This window comes from Varroa jacobsoni, unplaced genomic scaffold (genome assembly GCF_002532875.2).
Source record: "Varroa jacobsoni isolate VJ856 unplaced genomic scaffold, vjacob_1.0 scaffold_490, whole genome shotgun sequence".
Lineage (NCBI taxonomy): Eukaryota > Metazoa > Arthropoda > Arachnida > Mesostigmata > Varroidae > Varroa > Varroa jacobsoni.
This window is the reverse complement of record NW_019213392.1, coordinates 1-23,816: the sequence shown is the minus strand read 5'-3', so window position 1 is coordinate 23,816 and position 23,816 is coordinate 1. Positions and strand designations below refer to the sequence as shown.

Sequence of the window (23,816 nt, the reverse complement as noted above, 5' to 3'; positions counted from 1 at the left end):
GTTGATGCCAGAATTTAACGCTTGTAACTTCCAACAATTCTATTTAAACTCTTCGGAGAAAGTGCATTAACATGTATTTTTTTAATTCAGCGAAACAGAACCGCCTTCAGACAAGCTTTCGTTTTATATCTTATGCCACTACATACACGAACCACATAACCGGTAGCGTAAGTTCGGTGACCGTTACGAAAGCAACTAGCTGCGACGGTGCTAATTTCGCTGTCAGCTTAAAGCTCCTGATTGTATAATATCGTTTATCTATCATGGGCTATATATCTTCCATGGTATATATTCGACAAGCATATATATATATATATAGCAGGGTACCAGCAGGGGGTAAACTATGATGAAGACTTAGAGCACGCCCCAAGAAACAACCTTCACTAGATTGAGTAGGTCGAGATTACCTACTGCAAGGTTTTCCCCAATTATATTCACTCCGTAAGCCGCTACCGCCAATCTAAGGTGGTATAGGCGGAGCGCTGTTGTGAACGAAAAACGAGTTGAGGTCCGGTTCTGGTCGTACAAAATGTATTCAACTTTTTTGCTATTTTTCCGTGGTGTGCGAAGTCAAGCTGCGTCCCTTATTCTGTGGGGAAGATCTGTAAGACTGAGAACAGAAAGGGGTTCAGGTTATCACTTTGGGTGAGGCCAGTCGTTTGGAAAGACGGGCAGCTCTATCACTTTGTTGTCCTGTAGGGTCGGGGCCAGCAGGCCAAACCCATTTCATGGTACATCAACGCACCCCAGGGTACGCAGAACCTCATCTCTAAGCGCGAAGTTGAATGAAAGTCTAATATCAAGATATACCGCCTATAAAAGCTTTTTTAACATAGACCATTAATGCACCGCATGCTATCAGTCACGAATGCTGTTGCCGAAATTCATTGTTCCGTTTGCTGCTTTTTGTGAAGACGAATAATCTTTTGGTTAGCAAATTGGCAAGTAGTTACAACTTACACTTTTCTTGGCGATCCCGAGCCATAACGACGATAAACTGTACACCGTTGCCTTTAAGAATCGCCAACAATGAACGTTTTAGTACTGAGGCAGTGAAGTGGCGGTACGTAGACATAAACCGCACTCAGAACGAGGGCGCTCTTAAGCACTAATTGCGAACCTCGTCCGAGCCGGCCGCTCTGCTGTTCTGCAGATTCTCGAGGACGTGCAGGACCTCTAACTCAGTAAACTTTTGCTCAACCAGGCTGCACTCTTTTGTGAAAAACTCCTCACCGACCGTTGAGAACAGTGGCACCACTTTAAGGATCGTATCGCTCGACAAAAGCATACCACCGAGATGATTAACCAGTGTAGTTAAGCTTATTAGACGTGAATCGAGCCACGGCGTATTAGCTATTTGTATGGCTGCCGCTGTACATCTGGCATTTGTCCATCCTTCGACATCTTCTGATCTCTCTTCCGTTGTGTGATGTCTACTGTTCGACAGATTTTTTTGGGGGCCGCGGGTTGCACTCTGTTGGCAATCTGAAAGCGTTTTCGGCTTTTTGGGTGAGGCGACAGGGACCATCGAATCAGACACTGCGGTTTCCGTAAGAGGCAAAGAGAATCGACGATTGAATTATTTCGAGGTGCTGATGGCATGAGGTACTAAGATTACCTCGTGTATGCGCTCCAGAAGATTCTACACTCAGGCTACGCGACAGGAATCTGATATCTGGAGGCTTAGGATGATCCCACCAGCATCGCGAGATCTATAGCAATCGGGGCATATTACTCGTACTTTCCGGGTGAGTCATTCCTTATTATTATAAAGTGAACCTTATTTTGGGTAACATTCGTTGCAAACATATTAATAACTGATGTTCCGGCGCGTCACTCAGATGTCGCTAATGAGCACGAGTTCATTAGCCAGCAACTACGGCCTGCAAGCATGTCTCAGAGCGCTAATGTGCAACTTAAGTTGGGTCGGTCTAAGTGGGCGTTAAAATTGCCCACAATGATTAGGGGGAAGATCAAGGGCAGCAACAGTGCTTCCAGACCGTTAATGAGCTTCTCTATTATTTTCTACCTTGAGTGGGGAGAAGCCTGTCATAATGCAAATGCGTGGGCCAAGTAAGGCGATAACGCGAACTTTATAGTCTTGCTAGACGTCACCCCCTTATGATTATGAAATATAGACACCTCCACTGAGACGTTCTGAGTCGCTATTGTCCGAGCTGAGCAGCTTTACGGCTTAAAAGCCGAAGAGATTAATCGCCCAGGTCTCCAACAACACGAGGATCTCATACACCCACTTAGATCGTCAATTTAGGGAACGCTAATGTTGTAGCACCTTCGCAACTTCATCGAGCAATTTTCAATGGAAGTTCAACGTCTCGAAAAGCCTAGCCCGATCGAGCACTGCGAGATCAATCCCTAACATAGTTGTAATGTCGTTGGTGAAAGCCGCCGCGTCCTAAGTGCGCCGTATCTAAGAAAAGAAGATCCTTAATTATTAGCGTTCGTGGCAAAGGAAGGTACTTCTCGGTTCCGCTGACACGACAGTGAGTACCATGTTTGGACGACGATGCGGCCTTATATCACTGCTAACTGATTTCCACGGAGCTGATCTAGCTGCTCGAGCGCCGCGGCTGTACCTCGGTGTTCTTCGAACTGTCGTTGATTCTGATCTGCTGCTCTCCTTCTGGATCCTTTATTGGTTGATTTTTGTAATTTTAAAAGCTATTTATCCAGTAACCTCGTCTCCATAGCTGTAAGTCAGCGTTTATAATGGATAGAGGCTTGACAGAAAACGTACCATCCTTTTTGGTCGCTTTTTACTTGAGAACATAGTTCGCCACTTTGCAATCCTGACCAAATAGAGAAACGGACGCGGACGTCAGATCCCTGTCCGCTAATGGACCAGTTCCCCCCACAGTCATTGTATCGTTTAAACTTACCTTTTTTAGTTCTCATACATTCATAGCACCTGTACGAATGCTACTACCGTGATGTTCACGGTGTCGACGTATTTATCAACCGTGACCATCGCATCTTCGATACCCGTTCTCCATTGCTACGCGGACAGCCACTGGCGTTTTTGTTCAACTCTTTAAATTAAACTAATGGGTTCGTTTATGCTATAGGCAATTAAAAGTACGTAGTTTCTTCGAATGAACAGTACACAGGCTCAGGGCAAAGGTTCGGAAGTCGGCCATCTTGCTATTTGTTATTGAGGTCGATTACACTCTCCTTTCTGAGGCCATCATACGACTAAACAGAAACAATACACAATTCATTTTTTTCCCACTTATATACGCATCTATTCCGACATTTCAAAAATCGTTCCCTTGACTGCTTCCCTGTTGGCGTAATGTATACGCGGTGCGTCCATCTAATCAGTGGTTCTGCAGATCCTACGAAATGTTCTATTACTTTTCGAACAGTACACGAATGGACTACACTAAGGACTCTTGTTACATTCATCGCAAACATTTTTTACATTACGTTTTTTTTACATTTTTACCCGGGTTTTCTTCACGCGCTACGTATCCACATTATAAAATATTCGTCTGAAGCTACTGCCAACTGATGGTATTATTGTAACTGAAACATCTGAGTCGCTTGGTTGGCAAGACTTCCGTCTGATCAACATCAGCGCTGCTTTGGTACGAGGGAAAAGTACACGTTTGTAACTGAAAAGGGAGCCACTCTAATTGACGGAACGTAACTGCGGCACTAACATCCACTAACGAAGTTCGGGGAACTCGTGCGTACGCACTCTCACGATGTATTCTAGAAACTAGTTTACTCATCTGCTCCTGACAAATCAGGAGTTTGGGGGTACCGCCGGGTGCATAAAATAAAATCGAGTAGACTGACACCGGAGTCTGTAAGAGCTTGAACGATGGGATTGACGATTGGACACGGAAACCGGAAAATAGCTATTTACACGAATCGAATGCGAGGGGAAGATTAAGCGGATCCATGATTATCACAACTGATTTAATTTCCACTATCGCGTTCTACGCTAAAATTAACCTTTAACATGCTCTCAATCCAGAAATGGAGTCTCTAGACGGGCTCGAGTAGCAATATCAGTGCGCGAAACTTTGCAACTTAGTGCAGAACTTGCATCAGTTAGTTACACTAGTCTATTTAATGAATTGCATTTAACTTTTGAGCAGTTATACAATAAGTAAATCTTTGGTTTCGGCTTCTTACATTTGCTGAATTTGTACAGCCACGAACAAGATCACAATTTAAAGGCGAACATGTTGCGGGTAACGGTGATTTTTCGATGTCACCAATGGACGTGACTACAGTTTGTCGGTGGAAAATGTCGACCTGGTCGGATAAGTTAAAGTCTGAATCTGCTAGTGCGTTATTATTATGGACGGCAGAACTCAGCAGTAAACACAGACTAGCCATTAATAATGAACAGCGTATTATGTGCTAAGCGATTGGGTCAGTTCCTTTAACCTATCCTGGGGTCAGTGCTTCAGAACAGAGGTATCTGCGCTCGATCTGACGAACGAATATTTTCTTTGCCGATAAATTATATCTAGTGTTCCTAAGAACGTATATGCATTACGCAGACAAAGAACACATATCTTAATGACAAATTACTTCGGATGCCGTAAAGTAAACAAAACTTAGGTACCTTTAAACGAGTTCACACCGAATACCTAAGAACCGGTATCGTGGAACGCATAGGATTGCTGAAATCCCATTGCAAATCTAATTAATAACTAACTACGATAGATAAACCACTGAAGGCCGTCGTACAGACAGTAACGAAACACTGATAACAAAACCGCATATGAACATTATTATAAGGAGCCTGTTTCCATAAATGATTAGTCCAATTCTGAGATAAGCTTATATAAAATATTAAGGGACAACCGTAACCCCAATACTCTGCCAGTATATACATTAGACGGGGGCTTCTGATACGGGAATACAGTTCACATTCGTGTATATCCGCCAATAGCCACCTCGCATTTATTTCTGTTCTATGTTACGCCCACCTATCGGTCTGCCGAAGCTCTCACAGCGATACTGCAATCCATATCCATTCCAGTTAATAAACGATTAGATCACCACGGTCCTTCTCGAAGTTTTTCTCTGAATAAGTATACATAACACTTGAACAACGTACGCACTCTGTATATAATAAATGGGTGGGACTATACCAAAAAGCTTGTATTGCCAAGCCTTACTCCAGTGTTGCAACAAATCTACCGTACACTTTAATCTTCGCTTCGTTTTATCGTGCTCTACAATAAGGATTACATCCAATACTCTACCGCTCATATTCATATTTGTTCCTTCTTTGTCATGGGGCAAATGGGACTACAATTAGGTCTACAATACGCAGGGTGGTTGGTCAAAATGGAGCTTTTTAAAGGAACACAAGAAATGGAATCCTGTTACCTATATCAAAGCTGTTACAAAAGGCATAGGCATGCCAGTATCACTATGCGACTGAAATAACAAAGTCCAACACTACTTTTTGACGAATTTTAAAGATTTTAGCTCCGTACTTTTGAACACGTATGGGTACAAGAGGGTGGACTTCAAACATCTGTAGAGCTGAAGCCGTTGAAGGCTAAACACTTTCTATGATTCCTTATTAATATTATAACCGTAGTCAGGATGAGTCGCCTTTCAATATAGCCCTACGAAGCATTTTTTTAGTTTTTTATATTTTTGAGTGAACAATGCATTTAGTGGTAAATTTTAGTGCAGGTGTTATAAAATAACATAAATGGATTGTCTACGAATCCCTACACAAAAGTACATATGGACATGTGTAAGGTTTATAGGAAAAACACGATATAACACAATAAATTCTATTTTCGGAAGTATATATATCGTTTATGACGCGCCAATCTATTGCGGCGGAAAAGATGGTTTTCATAGCGATTAACTACATTACCACTACGTACCAATATATTTTGCTAGCGTCCTGGCTGCTCGCCAGACCTCAACATCGGTAGCCGAGATCCATTCCCCTTTCGGACGACGGCCTTGGACCTACGAAGTGGTTTTTCCATGGCTGTAGCGGTAGCAACGAAGTCACTATGCACAGACGTACAAATCGAAGGCTCAGAGGCCATCGATTAGAAGAAGGAATCGGAGACGAAAGCTTGCACATAGACAGCGAATAAAATTGTTGCACTACAAGGGCTTTCATCGTAGAGACGTTGTGCACGCGTCAGCCATGGCTGGCGGCTTCGAAACTATGCGATAAAATAATCACATCGTGCTAAGGTGAGCCCATTTATCGGATTTGTACTGGGCCTATACTAAAGGCTCCACGTCCCATTTGCTGCCTGCACAGCGTTTTCGCATATATATTATCATCATCATTATAACTGTACACCTATGGTCTCATCTCCTGTTTTCTAATTTCAGTTATTTAATGCCGTACATTACTTGCAATAGATAAAAACTTCCAGCTGTGCATCGTAAGAATAAGTTCAGTGAAGTGTGAATGATGCCGTGTCGATTCCAGCATTAAGTAATGAAAAAGAACGGATCACTGGCCCCTATTGAAGTGTTTGCTAGTCGTACAAGATAGAACTCAAGTGTCGAAGTAAATTTCCGTTTACTTGTAAACTGTATTAGCTCATCTTATCACTGATGCATACCTGAATTTACCACTCGTAACGCTGTTAGTAAGAGCTAAGTGCCGAATGAAGTTTTCTTTTAATGAGGAAGTTCAAAATTTAGAAGACGTATACCCGGTGGATTTTGTCCATTCGATAAGGTTCCCTATACCTATATATCACTCACAAATATTACGTGACATTTATGGCCATGTGAGTAATTCTGTAACATGTGAGTAACCATGTGAAGGAAATGCTGATTGGTAGCCATACACCTATTGGAGGCTAGTCGATGTCTCAAGAAATACTTCCTTTGCTTTGCCAGTTTTTAACGTATGCCTTGCGGATAACCTCCGTGATCTTGCTCTTCCGTTTGTTTACGCCGTGCCAGCGCGTCGGCCTGAACCTGAGCTAGACAGTAAACAGAAACGAATCGTATACTCAGTGATGAAATTCATTCAGTGCTCGTGCCAGGCGGATTAAATTGGACGACAACGATCATAAAGAGAAGAAATCGTATAAATAATATCATCATCATCATCGGACGTGACCGTACACACCAAATAGCTGGTTGCTTACCGATAATACTTGAGGGGTCGGGGGCACAATTTACCGCCTTTACCGCTTGATCTGCTGAGCTAGCTCCGATCAACATTAACAGGTTATCCCCTTCAGTTTCACCAGTGTGTCGCCCAGTTTCAGTATAGCACCTTCCGATCTCCTCGAGAAGGTTTATGGACTCATTGGTCATGTATTTTTTGTCGGGGTTAGATGATAAACCGATCATTTTCAGCAAATCCTCACCGTCGTTTCCTGACAGACGCTTCTTCTTGGTTTTACGACTGCCTTTTTTTTGTCTCGGCATTCTGTCATGCGTTCGTTGTTGCCTGAAATTTGTACACTACTAACAGTCAAAGATTAATTGAAGTCTCGGCCACCAAATAATGGTTAGAACCCTTGATGATGGCTTGCTCACTCATACAGCTATCCAGTTAAATTGCATGTTTGTTGATACTGACATACATTGTTGGATAGAATGCTGATAGTAGATAAACCGCATTAACAGGGCCTGTCACTTATAAAGAAAATTTGAAGTTCTTAGCTATTTCAGTGCTACGCCTGTGGTCAAACAAAATATTGAGTGACGTCTTCTTAAATATTTTTATCGGCAAATAAATAAATATGAATGGTGCCTCTCATAAAGGAAGCAACCATCTTGCGAGTAGCCGCTAAAGCTAGTTGGTTTTTTTTTTTTTTTTTTTTGAAACCGGCCAGTAGCTACTATACCGAACATAAAATGGTTTATATGAAAATAGCAAAGACGTACGATGATCGACTACAGTCTTAGTAGTTGTTTAAGATCGCTGGTAACTGCGGGCAGTGGATTCTGGTTACGGTACCAGGGTGAACAGGCATAGTTTAGCGATGGAAACGATAGAAGAAGCTAGCCTCTTCGGTCAAGCCGACGCAGATCTCAGGATTCTAACAACATGCCCATCAACACCGCTACATCTGACTGATTCTGGCGAGAAAAAGTAGGTATTGTTATCTAAGGTCGTAGTCATATAAGAGCAAGTTCTCTTTTGTCAGTATCATGTGATAGTATAATAGTAAGCAGATTATTGTGTCATAGTTTTGTCTCTCTGTGATGCAATGTCTACAAAGCGTTTGCTTCTTGTTACGTCAGAGTCGACATCGAGTTGTTTACCAGCGAGTAGAAAGATTAAGTGTTAGCAGCTAGGGTTGAACAATCAATTAAATTCTATCTAGTCATCTTTGCTCATAGTATTAAAAAGATTCATATATAAAAGTCAGTACAAGAACGAGTATCCTTCGGTGACGTGCGTGGCTCTGCCGTTCGCGGAGAAAAGCAACTTCGAAGAAGAAAACCGGCTAGTATAGGCAAGATGCAATCTATCCAAGCACCGCGTTTGTGGTTACTGTCCTGCCTTTCCTTTCAAGGATCATCGCCTTTGTTTCGGGCAGGTGTACGATCAGTTTTAAATCTAGCCTAAAACCCGGCCTAGCGGTTACTGCACTCGGAAACTTCGACACACATACCACTCAATCGTCGGCATGCAAAATGACTTCGACTAACTTCCTCGGCCCTTGCATTTGATCAGAGAGATCTTCCACCAAAAAAGAGAGGAAGCCTGACCAAGGCTGGTTGTTTGTCGGTCAAAAAGGGGTCCGGCTACTCCTTCGTCGACGGTTATCTTGTTTTGCTGTGTTCGGCTACTGTGGGTGTTTTCTTGTCCCAGGGCACCGAATTTTAGGGTGCCTTAAAATCGAAAAAAGACCGCGTATATCGGGTTGCACGATGTGGTCAGTATTTTCTTAACATCGACCATCAGAGTCCTGCTCGCCGTTTTTGTGGAACGTTCTTTCCGAATCCCACACTTCATCACTGAAATTGTGTGTGCGCGCTTTCCGAATAGCTGTTCAGACTCTTAGCCAGCAATGCTGGGAAACAGCTTAAATCAGACGCCTTTTTTCGCTACTGCCCTCTATGATGACGGCGCGATTACTAACAGAATAGCTTCTTTCCACGGGACTGAAAATGCACTAGTATGCAAACATTTATTAAATAGTGCCATCGACCATGGTGCCAGAACAACGGCGCATTCGAGGTGGGTGCTCGTCGTAGAACTTATCTGGATCGACGGCTTTCTTATTACGTAGGTTCGTAAGACCTTACATTAGTGCCCACGCTGTGAAGTCTTGTTGAAGGATACTGCGTTGTGCTAAGTTCCCCTTTTCCTACGCTGTCCCAAAAAAGGCACCGCGTGTGGTTTCATATATTTTGAAGTAAACATCTCCGAAAAGTGATTTATGAGGGCCACAGGCCTAACCGGGCAAGGCGTCGAGGTGCCGTAATGCGTTACCCACTTGTACGGTCCACGTTTTGCATCAGCGATCAATCGGGCATTCAGCCGTTCAAGGTCTTGTTACCCTCGTCATGCACATCTTTTCCGACAGGTCGTCTTGAAAATGAAGACTTAAGGATAGAACTAAAATTCTACCTTGGCCATAGGCTTGAAGGTCATCTGGACCTTGTTGAATAAACTGCAGACAGTTGAACGACGGCCTAGGCTTCCGGGGACGACGACGGAACGATTGTTGCTTAAAAATTTCAACGAGATGTTGCAAGCTTTAGCGCTCACGGTGTCAGATAGTGTTCCAGTAGCTTGTCTACATCTAGACATCGAAATAGAGCTTAGCGTTTGACAGCCCGCGCAGGTGCAATTTGAAAAGTGAGGTTATATCTATCTTGGCATGTAGGCGCGATAGATTCTTTTGGGCGTTCTGATGGTAAATGAGTTTCACCCTGAAACTTCATTCGCTGCAAATATATCAATAACTGAACCTCGTGAATGTATGAAGAATATTCGACGCGGGATTAACTGTTTAGCAACCGAGGTCCGCGAGCGTGTCTTGAAGGACCATAGTACGGGCCTCGGCTCAGCAATGCTTCAACCGATCTAAATCGTAACGTGACTGAGGCACGGCTATTGTCGTCAGTTTGATTTTCTAGAAATCATAGCTCATTGGGATTCGATAAAATTAATTGTACCTTAACATAAATCAATGCGAAGTCCAAATAGCTTCAGTCTGTCCAACTGTCTGAAGAAACTAAGCAAGTAGGAACAACCGCGAAAGATAACCCTACCCAAGTGATTCGTATAGCCTTATCGCTTGACATAAATTTGAAATAATACTGAGTTACAGCACTAGGATTACAAGGAAGACGCCATAGCAGTTACGAAATACGATTTCGTTTTTATCTGTGAAGTCAGGAAAGTGTACGGTATATCACACTTAATGATGATATCTTGATTCTATTTTCTAACGTCGTGTCCTCGCGAGTAGTACATTAATACACCACTGTAGCCCAGCTTATCAGACAAACATGATTAAGTTTAGACTTTGGATTAAAATTGAGACCTTTGGCTAAAACCTTCCGCTAGACAGTGAATATTGTTCGATGTCTTAAGCTAATAAACTATAACAGAAAACGCTATGACCATAATATCGACTTTTGGCCTTGTCTATCGACGAGAACGTATTTCGAATTGAAAGATGCCCAAGATAGCTTCTCCACTAGGTCGTTCACAAGCAAAACGTTGACCTGTTCATGACTGTGTAGCATATACACAATATAAGCGTGATGAAATTTCAACAACGCGGACGAAATGGAAGCAATAGTTAACATTGTTAGGGGGTAGGCGTCAGAGGTAAAAAAAAAAAACCCGTTTTTTAGGCGTGCCAGCCTAGTGCTGACCGCCAGCCGCCAGGGAAACTAATAATAACTACAGCCACCTAATTTAAAAAACGGTACAAAAATAGCCAGGTCGATCAGCTTTAAAAATATACTATAGACTAGTTAGTGCTTTTTGAAAGGAGTGAAACCCCTCAACAGCGATGCCACCTATCGCCATTAATTGCTTCTGTATCGATTGCGCTTGCAAAGAAGACACGGTAAATATTACATAAACAATACCGTGAGGAGATTTCATCTGTGGGGGTAAGGTTACGCAAAAGTATGAGGTTCGCATATAGTAACCAGGTTATGGCTATAGGACAATAATACGTTGTAATTTGTTAGGGCACAGGTCGCCCGAACGGAACGCGCAGGGCAAATCATATGTAAAAAGTATGTGGTGCAAATCTGATCTGTAACAAAATGTATGTGAAAGGATTTTCTAATATAGAACAACCGCCTAGTTGTCAGTCGGGTCAGAGTGCACTGGCCTGTCCTTACGAGAAATTGGAGAGAAAATGTTTCTAATAAATAAATACCTGTTCTTGATGTCGCACGCCAATGCACGGTGTCAATACTTGCTGGCGTTTGTGACAGTGTCCACATCAAAATGGCCACGACTGTTCCATCGCATACAAAGTAATTAATGTTAAGAAAAATTTATTGCAAGAAAACTGTCATTAAACACTTTATATTCGTGTGTGCATAGCGTAAACGAGCCGATCAGCTTCCATGAATGAGTAACTCGTTGTTCCGCGTTGTATTTATGTAAATAGATGTCCTCAATTAGTCGACATAACGGTAGCAGGGACGGGCAGAATGTGGGCGCGGACGTGTTCATGGGTGATATATGTTCGTGCGTGTTTTTTTCTTATTTTATACAGGCCATGTTGCTGGTCCTTAAGCTAGTTCCTAAAAAAAGTGCAATTCAGCCGAGCTTATGGTTATGCCTGGTCCGATCATCAATCTTTATTTGTCAAAACCGGTCCGCGTAATACTGGCCCCACAAATACGATTCTCCTTCAGGCCGCACTAATGCTTTCCCAATCGAAATTAGCATAGCCTTGAACTGAGCATAGTGGTTGCCAATTTGTCCGGGCCAGGCCAACAAACTGCCAGTTTCAAATGCTACAAGAAATGAGAGCAAATCACCAGATGATGGAGATGACCATTTGAACTTTAGACACGTAAATTCATGCTCAATTAATGTATGCACATGTGTTACAAATGTGAGAAGTACGATCGTTGCCGCAGTGGACCCTATAGCGACCTGGTCATAATAATGTGGTTGAGCACATGAAACTGCAGATACTGTAAAACCTCACCGTGTACACTTGAACAAATACGAACGTTAATCAGTCATCAATTTGATCCTCAATCATGCGTCCACTTCAGAGGTTAAACTTTGATGTTGCAAAATTGTTTGTAGCCGTGTAAACAGTTACCCGATTAACTATGTATATATCCTGCAGTAAAGCTCTGTACGCAAACGCCCTATATTAAAGACTTAATATCATAGGCCGATCCTAAAGTTAGCAATAATGTAACACTCACGCTGGTTGTTAGTTGACCGTATGCGTATACATGAACGTAACGATATGCCTATATATATCTAGTAAGCCTACGTAATAGTGCGGATTTAGATGCAGGGTCACACTATTAGAATGTATTATACATGAATGCTTTAAGTTCGTGCTGCGACCGTGACGGCAGACATTATTGCCATGCCACGAAAGAGTCAGTACCGTATAGATTATTTCTGCATCTAGCTGTTGATCTATGGGTAGTCTGCACTAGCCAACGTCTTTGACATCCGATTGCCGCTCAACGATGCTCCAACGGTCAAGTTTCGTGGCCACTATCGCTATGGGCATGTCCGTGGCTCCACGCCAACTCCTTTCTTCCGCCGGAAGATAAATGCCTAATGAAGCTAGTTGCAGTAACAATGTCAGCTGCAATGACAACAGCGTTGTACTGTCGTTGTCTGCTCGCCGTTTTCTTGCTTGCTGGTCATTTTCTCGGAAGTGCCGGGTACTTGGGCTGCGGAGCGTTTGCAGAACGAAAGCTAGCGTACCTTTATACTTTATAAACTATTACAAAGAACGAAGTTAAAAGGGCATTATGCTTTTTTTTTCCTACAGGCTTTATATATAATAATGTATGTACGATGCCACATGCAGACAAACTGTTTGGACTAATGTAATAAACGAGCGTAATGGAAATCAGCCACCTTTCCAAAATAACCATTTGGTTCTCAAAATAATCAATATTTATTTTTACTATTTTTCACAAAAATCGATAATTGTATATAAAAATTCGTCACCACCAACAATAAAAACCCTTTACGAAACGATACTTTCAATGACCGTATATACATAAACCTACTAACTGATTTGCTAGCATTGTATTGATTGCTTCTTCGCGATTGCCAATCTCCTTTTCCTACATATTTTGCTTTTAGCTAGCGAGCTATTGGCAACACAGGCTGGTCGGCCTTTTCGTCAGATTGATAGTGAACTCGCAGCGGTTTCTCTTCGTTAGAAATTGTTGAGTTGTATTTCCCTGGGGTTTGTTTCTAATCTGCCATTATCAACAAGGAAGTTCAAAGTTTTTCTTCGAAGAATTTACGTGAGGTATTTTTTCAAGGCAGCATTTAATGGATCTACCTCTACGTGATCTTTTTCATTCTCTCACAAATGTATCACAACAAGCCAGTACGCGCTCGTAATACTCTCTGTGACTCTGTGAAATAACCAACACAGAATGTAACGCAGATTTCTCTGCAGAGCTCCCGCCGGCATTACGCTTTGGTCGCGTATCTAACGTTTGACCAGTGAGCCCAGTGAATGGTGTAGCGTGAGTTGTCTCTAAGGGTCAGTGCTAAGTTGACAGCTGTTGCCAGTTTCGCTTTCGCCATCTCTACCTGGATCACCGTCTAAACTCTCGAGGGAAAGCTCCCAGACAGCTGGAAATCATTGCTTCTAGTATGAAGACATTTGTTACCGATCATACATGAAAAGGTAAGCGTCTTATCCATCCGCGACGCGAGCGTGTGCATGCTTCACAACAATTTACACTTTGCGAATAATTTAATTGTTCAGTCGACCGAAATAAACGTTTCAAAATCGAGAAACTTGCCGAAATTGGCATCTCTCGCAGAGAGATACAATGTATATTTAGCAATTTTGGAGTCAATGTAAAACTTTCAATATCATTTGTGATCGGAATACAAGCTAAGTATAATAATAGCATTAGAGCAGAGCAACACAACTTTTCGACTACGTTATGGAACTTATTTACCAGGAGTGCATTTTGATGTCTTACAACTTTTTTTTATATGCCTTAACGTTGACAAGTGTATTCATTGGTATATTGAAGTTTGACCTATTGCCATTCCACGGCCGCACTTATCCGGCCAGATGTCCTTATCCTTTGGCAGGTGTCCTCTAGTGCTTGCTACGTCCGACTGTGCAGACCTCCTCGCAATCTTCTCGTGCGTGTGTCGTACGAAATTTCATTGAATCAAAAGCCGATTAGCGGCTCGTACTACTTCCGGCTCTTAACGCGAATGAGGGTGTTTTGCACGAGCCATGAGGTTTTGAGATCTATCTTGTTGTCGCGGTAGTACTTGTGGTGATCCCGTCTATTCCCTTCACTTTTTAGCGTCTAACACCTTTCTCCAGCGGTAGATTTACAGGGTCATTGCCGACGGGGTAGAAGGAGACCTACTTTTACTGCCTTCTTTCGTCACCAGCACACTTAGCACACGCGCACGAACGCACGTACCCTATTCCAAATGTCCCTATCCGGAAAATACTGTGCTATCAGACGGTGAACAGTTTATAACCCACACGATTCTGATGAGTCCAAAAAATGTTTCAATTGCCCGTGAAAGTGCGGGTCGCCATTACGTTGAGCCAAAGCGGTAAAGGATACTTTAGCAAAGTATCCTTTACCGCTAAGAACCCATCTGCTTTCGAAGCTACTTGCAGTCCATAGATTACTCTGGTCCACCGCTGGCTTGCCAGTAGATGCATCGGCATTTTTGTAGAGATTTGAGGTGACCAAGCCCGTACACTGCTCCTATTATGCAGCACCAGCACAGTTTGCTAAGTTCGCACTGCTTACACAAAAAATTTACGTAAACTGAAATCAGAGTATGAAGTAACCCTCGCTGTCGTGAGTTAGTTACGAAAATGTATTGAAAAGCTAAGTAACTTGGAAAAAATGACGCCATCGCTTGGCCTTGTTTTGCCGGGCGACAGCAGTATGATACTTTACGTTGTGAATGGGTTCTGGATGCCCTACTCATCATTCGACCCGTGCAATTTCCTGGGACTATTTGCTTTATGTTAGGAAATGGGTGAATCGATTAATATTACTATTCGTTATGTCCTTATTTCGTCTAGTGGCGATGGTAACGTAGTTGTTCGGTTAACATAAACTACGCAGGCCAAGCTGCAACAAATTATTGCTAATGCTGTCAATGTGATTTGTTTTGGGTAAACAACGACCTGAATGTAGGCACAAATGGATAATCTTTGATCTACAATAACGATGTATGCAATATAGGCTGTAGTCAGTGCTTTACGGAAGCGTTTACCTCGTCTCTTCATGTCATGGCAGGGCTTCGATTGGAGCTCAGCGGTTCTTTTCGTTAAGTGTATTTAGCCACGGTCCATTATTCCTCATTTGGTCATCGCAGCGCTTCTTAACCGGATAAACATTAGGCCGAAGTTTTTGTTAACCCGGTAATCAGCAGCTCACCATGGTGTACCTAAACGACCGTTGGAAACTACATGCTATGAGATTTTAATAGCGTGATGGAGAAAGTTGTGCGTTACGGTTACGGACACAAATTATCGTTAAATCTATAGTGTACTTCAGGTCAAACTGCGCACAGGTTAGTAGAAGGGAGCATCACGATTATCAAAATATTTTCACAATATTTCAGGCGTTCCGACAATCAGTTTAATGCCGCATAATGATAAAAAAGGGCACGATGGCAGTAACCCTTGTAGAATAATGATATATTTTAGAAAATTTATTGTTTTTTTCCTACAATAGGGTTTTTGTATTTGTTAGTAAAAAATAGTGAAAAACTATATTTAACGATATAGCAATGATTAGCATTAATTAATCGAGCGAATTTCATTCGTTTTAGAAATATACAATTCAAAAGCAGAACAGTCGTGAATCTATACGGCTGTCGCTTCCATCTGAGGCTAGAAGTGAGAGAAAGAAAGTCTGAATGACTTTCTTTCCGAAGCGCTCTGTACTGCGACCATGCAAGAGTCAAGCATTCGACTGCTGTTCTATCGCCTCTTTACCAAACGAATGGGTTTCGTCGTTACCTACAAATACAGACGATCCAATTATAATAGACACTACCTTCCGTGATTGTTAGCGGCTATTTTGCAACAAAATTTGCATACTCGAATATTGCCAAGGTTTCACTGCGATCTTCACGTTAGTTCTCTTACGGCATCCCGTATGCACCCACTGTCTCCGTGAGGGGCTTCCGCTGTCTGTATCCTGACGGGCGACGTTACCTTCGGCCACCTCGACGTCCTTCTAATCTACGGAGCATTGTTCAATGTACTGTTCTCTCCCTGACCTTTTTTCTATTTTGATTTTTCAAAAAGCAAAAGTGCTCGTTATCGAATAGGTGCCCAGGTTAAAGAGGACTCGAAATTCCGTCTATTGTTTGGTACCCGCCGCGGCCGCCGCCGCCGCCACTACTAGCGCCGTTGAGTATTTGGTTAAAAGCAATGCTTTTTCGCAGGATTTATCCACGGAATCTTACTGCACATCTATTCTAAGTAAATGGTTTTGACACACATGCTGTTTCACTCGGACTAGGTATACGAGGGTTAGCCATGTAAAGGATGGCACGGTCTAAGTAGCTGCTGTCATTATTTTAATACAGTGCCTTAAGAATTGTAACGGACATTCAATGCTCTTAATGCTGCTTCAGATATCAATATTGATTCAAATGATGATCAGATACAAATGGTGCTCGGATAATAACCGGGACATGTATATAGATGCTTGCCAAACGAATCTAGTTTAAGAAACTCTGATTGACTACAGTAAAAATTAAGTGTGTATAAGGTTGATTTATTTTTTTTGTGAGCCTATTGCTTGATTGTCCTGATCATGTCAATCTATCAATAGACTATTAGATCTTACGTTTAGTCACGTCTAGTCTCGTGTTGCAAGGATACATCGAGAATCTTCTCTATGAATCTTTTGGCTTCTTCTCAGATCTGACGATTATAACGTGCGTCAATGCGATGACCTTTAGCTAGTGCAAATAGGTGATATATGTCACTATTGTATTTATAGCGTCAACCGCGCGTCATCGTCAATTTGTTTGAGGCACTTTCAGTGGTCTCATTGGGTAAGTAGAAGAAAAGTGTATTCTATCTCTCTGAAGTTGAGGTTAAATTCAGTATCACGCTATTCTTCAACCATAATAGAAGATTTCTATACAATTGTATTGCAAAACTAAAAAACCCGAGTGTGATTTATTCAAAATTCAGTATTTATTTATTATTCCAGTATTTAACGTTTAACTATTTTATCCTGAATGTGGAAAAAGCGAGCCGCTTTTTTCGAAACGTGCAAGAGCTCAATCCACGTAGCGCTGTTCACTCACGTATATCTCTATAGCTTATGCCATTTACCTTGACCGATGCTTTTGCGTTTCGGGGTACAATGACGCTTCAACGTTCCGGCGTCTTATTAATAAGACTATTTCTTTCAACGAACTCAATCACATGTTAAAGACTTATTTAATATTTTTCTGTACTATTTTGCTTTAATCAGAGCTACAAAACACTAACATTTCTGTGCTAGCAGACCAATGCGCCTGAAAGGCATTTTAGACCAAGCTCAATTTTCCGCCGCTGAAAAACAGACGGAGCCTGAGAGTTTGGTCCTGCAAGTTTAGTGCTACTATAGAGCGCTTGTAACTGATGTAATCCATTTCAATTGTATGTAAAGCTTTTTTATTCTAAGAACGGCTCTGATTAGGGGTCAGCAAAAGGGGTCTGTTTATCATTTGGGTGATAAACGTAATAGATTCGGCGATGTGTTTGTCCGCGTTAACTTTGTTGTTCTCTTTTAACAATGAGTTGTCTTTTCTATTTGCTGCCTATCTACTTGCGCAGGACTAACAAGAACTAGAAATCCTTACACTACGATGCTGCCTCGACGATACAGTTTACGAACGCAAACATCCGCCCACAAAACGAACTTGCCCGATGCACAGAAAAGCAAGTGTGCAGGAAACACCGAGTAAAGGCATAACACATATGGTCTAAGTTTTTCTTGCCAAGTACAGGATATCAACAGGCAACCTTGTGGACCAGTCAGGATTGCATTAAGCGTTATATTTATTATTACTTTCGCTGCTCTGTGCAGTCAGCGCACCTCGTCGTTTCGTAACCTTTTCCTTGACCAACTTTTTCACGGCTCCGGATAGTTAAGAAGGAACTCTTCCTCGTTGAAAACGTATCATAATATATGTATATAATTATAATAAAGTTAAAATAGCATCACGACTTAAGAGAAAACCCTATAAACATCAATATGATTTATGTTAGCGAATTGTTCGTATTCGCACAGCAGTGAACGTTACTTAACAGGCTTACTAAATGCACCATCACCGTTATTTGGATGCCCCTAGAAAGCGATCATCTAGTATAATTTTATCTACCGAGATTTATTATTATGAACTCTCAGATGTCTCTGTCACAGTTTCTGTCAGATTTTGTGTAGTGAATTTTGAAGCCCATGAGTTGATTTAAAATTTCTATGGCCTATTTGTATCAACGAAGTTTTTTAAACAAATCGCAAGTTGTGAGCGTTAATAGCCGTGAGTATAATAGTCGTACAAACCGCTGAAAGTATCTGGACTCTATAATTTTGCTAAAGGGACCATAGCGACTTTTAGCATCGTTTGGACATCAGTGTAAGCTTAGAAATGCAAGAATTAATTGCCTCATATCTATGTGGCCTTGATTTAGGTAACTATATATTCGTAGCAGTAAATGTAATCCGCTATAAACAATGCGCATCCTCCTAGTTTAGCGACGAGCTTTGAGACGAGTAAGGAAAAACAAGTTGTTTAGCGGGCTGGCACTGATACATCGGTTTTGCGTTGTCAAAATTCAACCCGTATTATATATGTAGGAAAAAGCCATGGCTTTTCATCCATTTAGCTGAGTATTCTGTTAACGAAATAGCTCGTATTAGAATTATTCACGCAACTTCCTAATAGATCTAATTGAAGGATAGTCGGTGAGGGGCTCGCTTAATTCAATCAAGCCGAACGTAGCCTGTGCATGTACAAAATACACACGACATTTTGGATGATAGTGAGAAGTTTTAACTTTTATTGTATGGAGAAATATAAATGAACGAACGATTCAGCGCAGTATCAGTAAATGTCTGTTTGCTTCCATGACCGTAACTGACATGGCAGCGAATGTAACTTGGCAGGATACACCCTTGCAGAATTGGCCAGTAATATTTCATTTGATAGAGTATACTGTATCCTATACAGTATACTCTATCAAACTACAACAAACTAGTTACTCTATCTGTATACTGTACAGTGTACAGGTAGAGTAACTAGTTAAGCCTGACATGATGGAATAACATGTATACGTGCGTCTCTCTATAGCGCCTATAGTTAACACTATACAAATAGTTTATTAATAAACGACGCAAGTTACGTTAGGTAGTTAGTGACGAAGAGATACTGCTATTGAATCTACAGCGGCAATCACCGCACGGTGGTGCGGCCCCTTTTTTCCGGCCTTCACTTCACAGTGAGTCATTTGAAGGCGGACCATGCACTATTACTCGGTGTACTTTGTTGTTATCATAAGTCTGAGTAACAGCAACGTTGACGCACCAAACAGAAAGGACATCTGGAAATACTCCCACACATTCAAACGCCGTTGCCCGCACCGTTCACCCAAGCACAGCTTAAGTACGTCCGCGTTCTTCGTTGAAGACAGGTAGCGCCATACACGTACAGTATGTACTACAGGAAACACACGTTTCTTCGAAGTTATCAATCACTAATGCACCGATGACTTCGTTTCATTGAGGGGTTTTCGATTTGCTGATATAGTACTGTGTATTCATGCAAGAACATTCGCTAATGCTAGCATGTGTGTTTATAATATATTTGTTAAGTCCGCTGTCGATGCGTTTTTGTTTGCAACGGAAAACTTAGATCGTAAAAAGACGTACTACCACTCGTACTAAGCGCTTAATACTCGCGGTAGCGGTAGTGATGCTATCCTCGTACTCTCTACTATCGTCATAGAACGCCAAGTAGCCGTCTCCCTTAATTAGCATACTGAGCCAATAAGGCATTTTGTATATTTTTGCGCCTATCAGAAAAAAAACCTTGGTTTTTAGAAGAACACCAATTTGAGGTAGACAGAAAAATCGACGTCCGCTGCTGGACGACAGGACTGCAAATTAACAGATAAATATTATTTGTAACGCGTTTAATCTTCTTGTCGACGCATAGTAGGATATCTCTATTCGAATAAACGACGAATATTACAATGTGGAAATTTGACCAGCTGTGTGGTGCTAAACCGTAAAACCACCAATAAAGTACCCGCCACTAAAAATTAGCAGACGATTTTTGGGGTAGTCATTTTTACGTCTTGTCGATTTCATCAAAGCGGAAGCGCATGAGATTTATATCCTATGTGATAACGTATTGATCAGTGAGTGAGTGAGTGCAAACGTTCCTCTAACGATATAAATATGTAAAGTTTGATGGATTTTTGTTATTGGATGGAGTTTGTTGTTGATGGAGAGCTAGTTTATACATTCGACATCTTATAGCCAGAGTAATCGTACTGATCTATCTCAGTTTGGTGGCAGAAATGTTAAGTGCCATCAGTTGTCAATTCTGTGGTATGCTTCGAAATTTGTATTCACTATTTCACGCTATAATCGATGAAAGGGAAAAAATGTTTGCTTGCAAAAATCATAGGATTCTGTTGGTACAGAATCATATCATTTTTCACAGCTATAGCGCTCCTGTCAACAGAATGGCTAATCAATCGCTGATATTGCAGAAGCCTTTAATGCGATTCGTTCGGTCTGCGTACCTAAAACAAACTCTTTTTATTCTAATAGCTATTGGCTCGAGCCCTGTCTAGCGATAGCGGTTCTTTCCGAGGTGTATGGTATACTGCCCTGGAGCAAACGAGATTGCGGGCTTCTGCTTTCCACCATGTCATTGTCTAGTTTCAGCTAATTTCACCTTCGTGTATGCGCTACAAGGGAAGCAGGTAACACCCTCGTAAACGTCCTAATGCTCGACTTCGCTTCGTGAAAGGCTCTCATAACACACGAACCTACCGAACTATAGTCTTTAGACCTTCACACTCAGACTGACCGAAGTTGTATAACCTTTATTACTCAGTACATCTTTTTTTCTCATTCTGTTACTGGCACTCGAGCTGCCGCTACCACTGTCGCCGCCATGACCAGCACCTGCAAAGTGATACGGAAAAGTTACAACGACTGTGGCTAACTATGCAGCGTGTAGATCTGGTACACAAACAATGTTGTCGCTCACTTTCCGGGAGACAGGTATTACATACATACATGGTGCATGTTTATAAACTCCTGTTTTACAGAGACGCGGTGGAAAGGCGACTGTCAAATGAATTGCGATCGCCCCCCCCACCGGCAGAAGACGAAGACCTCGCAGAGAACAAAAGCCTGCCAGACTATGAAATACGGCCAAAGCTGTGGCGCATCTTAGTAACAATTTATGTTAGATCCCGGAGTTGTCGTGTTATTTGTGTCGTTAGCGTTGAGTCCCTGCACTTTTATGACGAAAACGAAATGAGCAGTTTTTGGTTTCTTTATTTCTAGCTAAGCTCAATTTATGTAGTGACAGCAAAATAGAAATGTAGATCAAGAAGATCGTCGTATATCCTACACAAACTCCGCCAGTATTTAGATACATAGCACTATACATACGTTATAAACGTAGGCACTACATACATATCTAGATGTACGAGTTTATACACACAATACAATGATTGTAGATCGTCTGTTTACTACGCGGGATCTTTTCAGATCTATCTGGGTTCCTGAGCCTGTCATTCTTTCTGCAAATACTATGGCATCTACGCGTGTGGGAATATTTCCTCATCTCTGTTCCGTTTTTGTCTCCTTTTTTAGCTTTGGCTTCCCGTACTTGTCAGAAGCTAAGCGATATTTTCAAGGACAAAAAGCGTATCCATTGTTTAGTGGTGCATCTACTCAACAGCCTGGGCGCGACAGGCAACTGCGGTGGCTCGGTGAGCGCGCGAGTCATTGGCTCGGGCTTGCAGAAATGTCATCGATGTCATATTGACGGACTGCGAACGCTCAAAGGGAGCAAGAAATAGAGATAGTGACATTTCCCTACTACACTTTTCCCGAACTCGAAAAATGGTGGCTGCCATCGCGTGGACTAGTTCACCAAATGACGACTGGTGATCGGTTGTCCTTATTCCATTGCGCTGCCCCTTGTACCTTTCTTCGCATCACATAACGTAGCAATAATTGGCTAGAGACGACTCCCTGGGCCGGCCAAGAGATGCAGCAGAGCTGTTGGCCGGAAGTGATATATCATGACCGAGGGCAGACGACAAACCAGATTGACAAGACCGGAAATGATTACACCTACCAGTAGGAACACGATTTCTAAGATGACTAAAAAGAAGGAGAGAAAGCGCGTATTTAAGCTATTTTTATGTAGTAGCCAAGTATAGTATATACTAAAGGGCATCACCACAAAATGCGTCACAACTATATTTCGATAACATCGCGTGGATAAAGAGTTGGTAGGGGTATGTTGCGTTACGTGTGTTTAGCAGCGTTGATGAACAGACAGGTGCAGTACTGACAGGTAAACATATGTCTAAATGTTACTGTAAATATATCACGATCACTACCGGTCTTCAGATAATGATGATATCCACTGGGGTACGGTATAACCAATCCAGAGTTCAGTTGAACTATAGGCACTGATAATTGCCTAGCTTCGGTACAGACTAGGGTATGGTATAGGACTGACCATACGTAAGATCTGAATGAAAACTGTTCAAGATAATTATCAGACGAAAGAATAGAAGCATTCTCGTAGTAAGAAACCTTAGGTCCTTTGCATATATAACTTTCTGAAGACGATTGATGCGAGTGAGGAATGTCAGTGATTTTTTTTTCTTTACCTCGCCTGGATATGGATACTCATAGACTTGCGCTTGCCACAAGTAAGTCAATCCGGACATTTCATTTTATAGTATCACCTCATTCTTTGTGCCATGCGTCAATACTGCCATTAAGAAATACATGATAATCACAATGTCTAATAATAACTTTGGTGAACATTTTTAGCTACGGGGTGCACCTGTACAAATGAATTGAGAAAGTCTAATTGTCAGCCTGATGGCTGTAATTTTTCCCACGATTTTTCCCCATCACCAGGGCAGTCGATTGTTATACGGTAGATATAAGGCTTTAGCAAGGCATTTTAATGGTGGTTTTCAACTCCTTTTTCTTACATATCTCCGAAAATTTATCGTATGAGAGATAGGTTCTCATCGAGGAAAACCACTGCATTCAATCAAAACGAAAAGTTAGGCGCAAGTACGGTGTACTTCGTTCGATAATTACATGCATCGTTCCTGCTCGCGTCGTAACTTTTTGCAAAATTTTTCATATTAATTGAAGCATTATAAAAACTAAAAATTACGACAACAAAAAAACGTCAGTTTTATCTTTCCGGCCTTCTCATAAAGACACCAGATCAGATCTGAAACTGAATAGCAAGCCGGGTCTTACTCAGAACGTCAGATTCTCTCTTCTTGAAGGCCTGAAAAATTTCTGTTATGCGACGTCGGGTCGATATGGCTTTTGTGAAGTTAATGACAGAGTGAGTTTATCGGGGGGGGGGGGGG

The 23,816-nt window shown here is 41.8% G+C and overlaps 1 protein-coding gene and 2 long non-coding RNA genes across 10 annotated transcripts; 2 read left to right on the top strand and 1 right to left on the bottom strand.

Annotated features, from left to right (window-relative positions):
• Window positions 1-4,791: 4,791 nt before the first annotated feature.
• LOC147753437 (uncharacterized) lies at window positions 4,792-6,564 on the top strand. The gene is made up of 2 exons (XR_015311264.1): window positions 4,792-6,216; window positions 6,361-6,564. It is a non-coding gene; the product is annotated as an uncharacterized LOC147753437 (long non-coding RNA).
• Window positions 6,565-6,673: 109 nt separating this feature from the next.
• On the bottom strand, window positions 6,674-12,979 carry LOC111260912 (uncharacterized). 6 transcript variants are annotated; one of them, XM_086968511.1, is made up of 4 exons: window positions 12,370-12,979; window positions 7,882-8,076; window positions 7,134-7,455; window positions 6,674-6,960 (listed from the first exon to the last, which is right to left on the bottom strand). In XM_086968511.1, exons 3-4 carry the CDS (start codon window positions 7,417-7,419, stop codon window positions 6,932-6,934), a joined length of 315 nt encoding a protein of 104 aa, XP_086824637.1. In that variant the 5' UTR covers window positions 7,420-7,455; window positions 7,882-8,076; window positions 12,370-12,979; the 3' UTR covers window positions 6,674-6,931. The 6 variants fall into 6 exon arrangements, with proteins under 6 accessions (XP_086824637.1, XP_086824632.1, XP_086824633.1 ...); XM_086968506.1 differs by having other exon boundaries at window positions 6,674-6,965; window positions 12,370-12,971; XM_086968507.1 differs by having other exon boundaries at window positions 6,674-6,965; window positions 7,134-7,441; window positions 12,370-12,971.
• Window positions 12,980-13,147: 168 nt separating this feature from the next.
• LOC111260913 (uncharacterized) lies at window positions 13,148-20,488 on the top strand. 3 transcript variants are annotated; one of them, XR_015311262.1, is made up of 3 exons: window positions 14,043-15,718; window positions 15,980-17,218; window positions 17,991-20,488. It is a non-coding gene; the product is annotated as an uncharacterized LOC111260913 (long non-coding RNA). The 3 variants fall into 3 exon arrangements; XR_015311263.1 differs by lacking the exons at window positions 14,043-15,718; window positions 15,980-17,218 and adding an exon at window positions 13,148-13,835; XR_002680630.2 differs by lacking the exon at window positions 15,980-17,218.
• The last annotated feature ends 3,328 nt before the right edge of the window (window positions 20,489-23,816 follow it).

Bases quoted from the DNA above. Each gene is read 5' to 3' on its own strand.
- LOC111260912 (XM_086968506.1), bottom strand. From the start codon at position 7,419: ATGCCGAGACAAAAAAAAGGCAGTCGTAAAACCAAGAAGAAGCGTCTG. The intron at 6,966-7,133 runs GTAAGCAACCAG...TTTACTGTCTAG, and splicing joins CGACCCCTCAAGTATTATCG to CTCAGGTTCAGGCCGACGCG.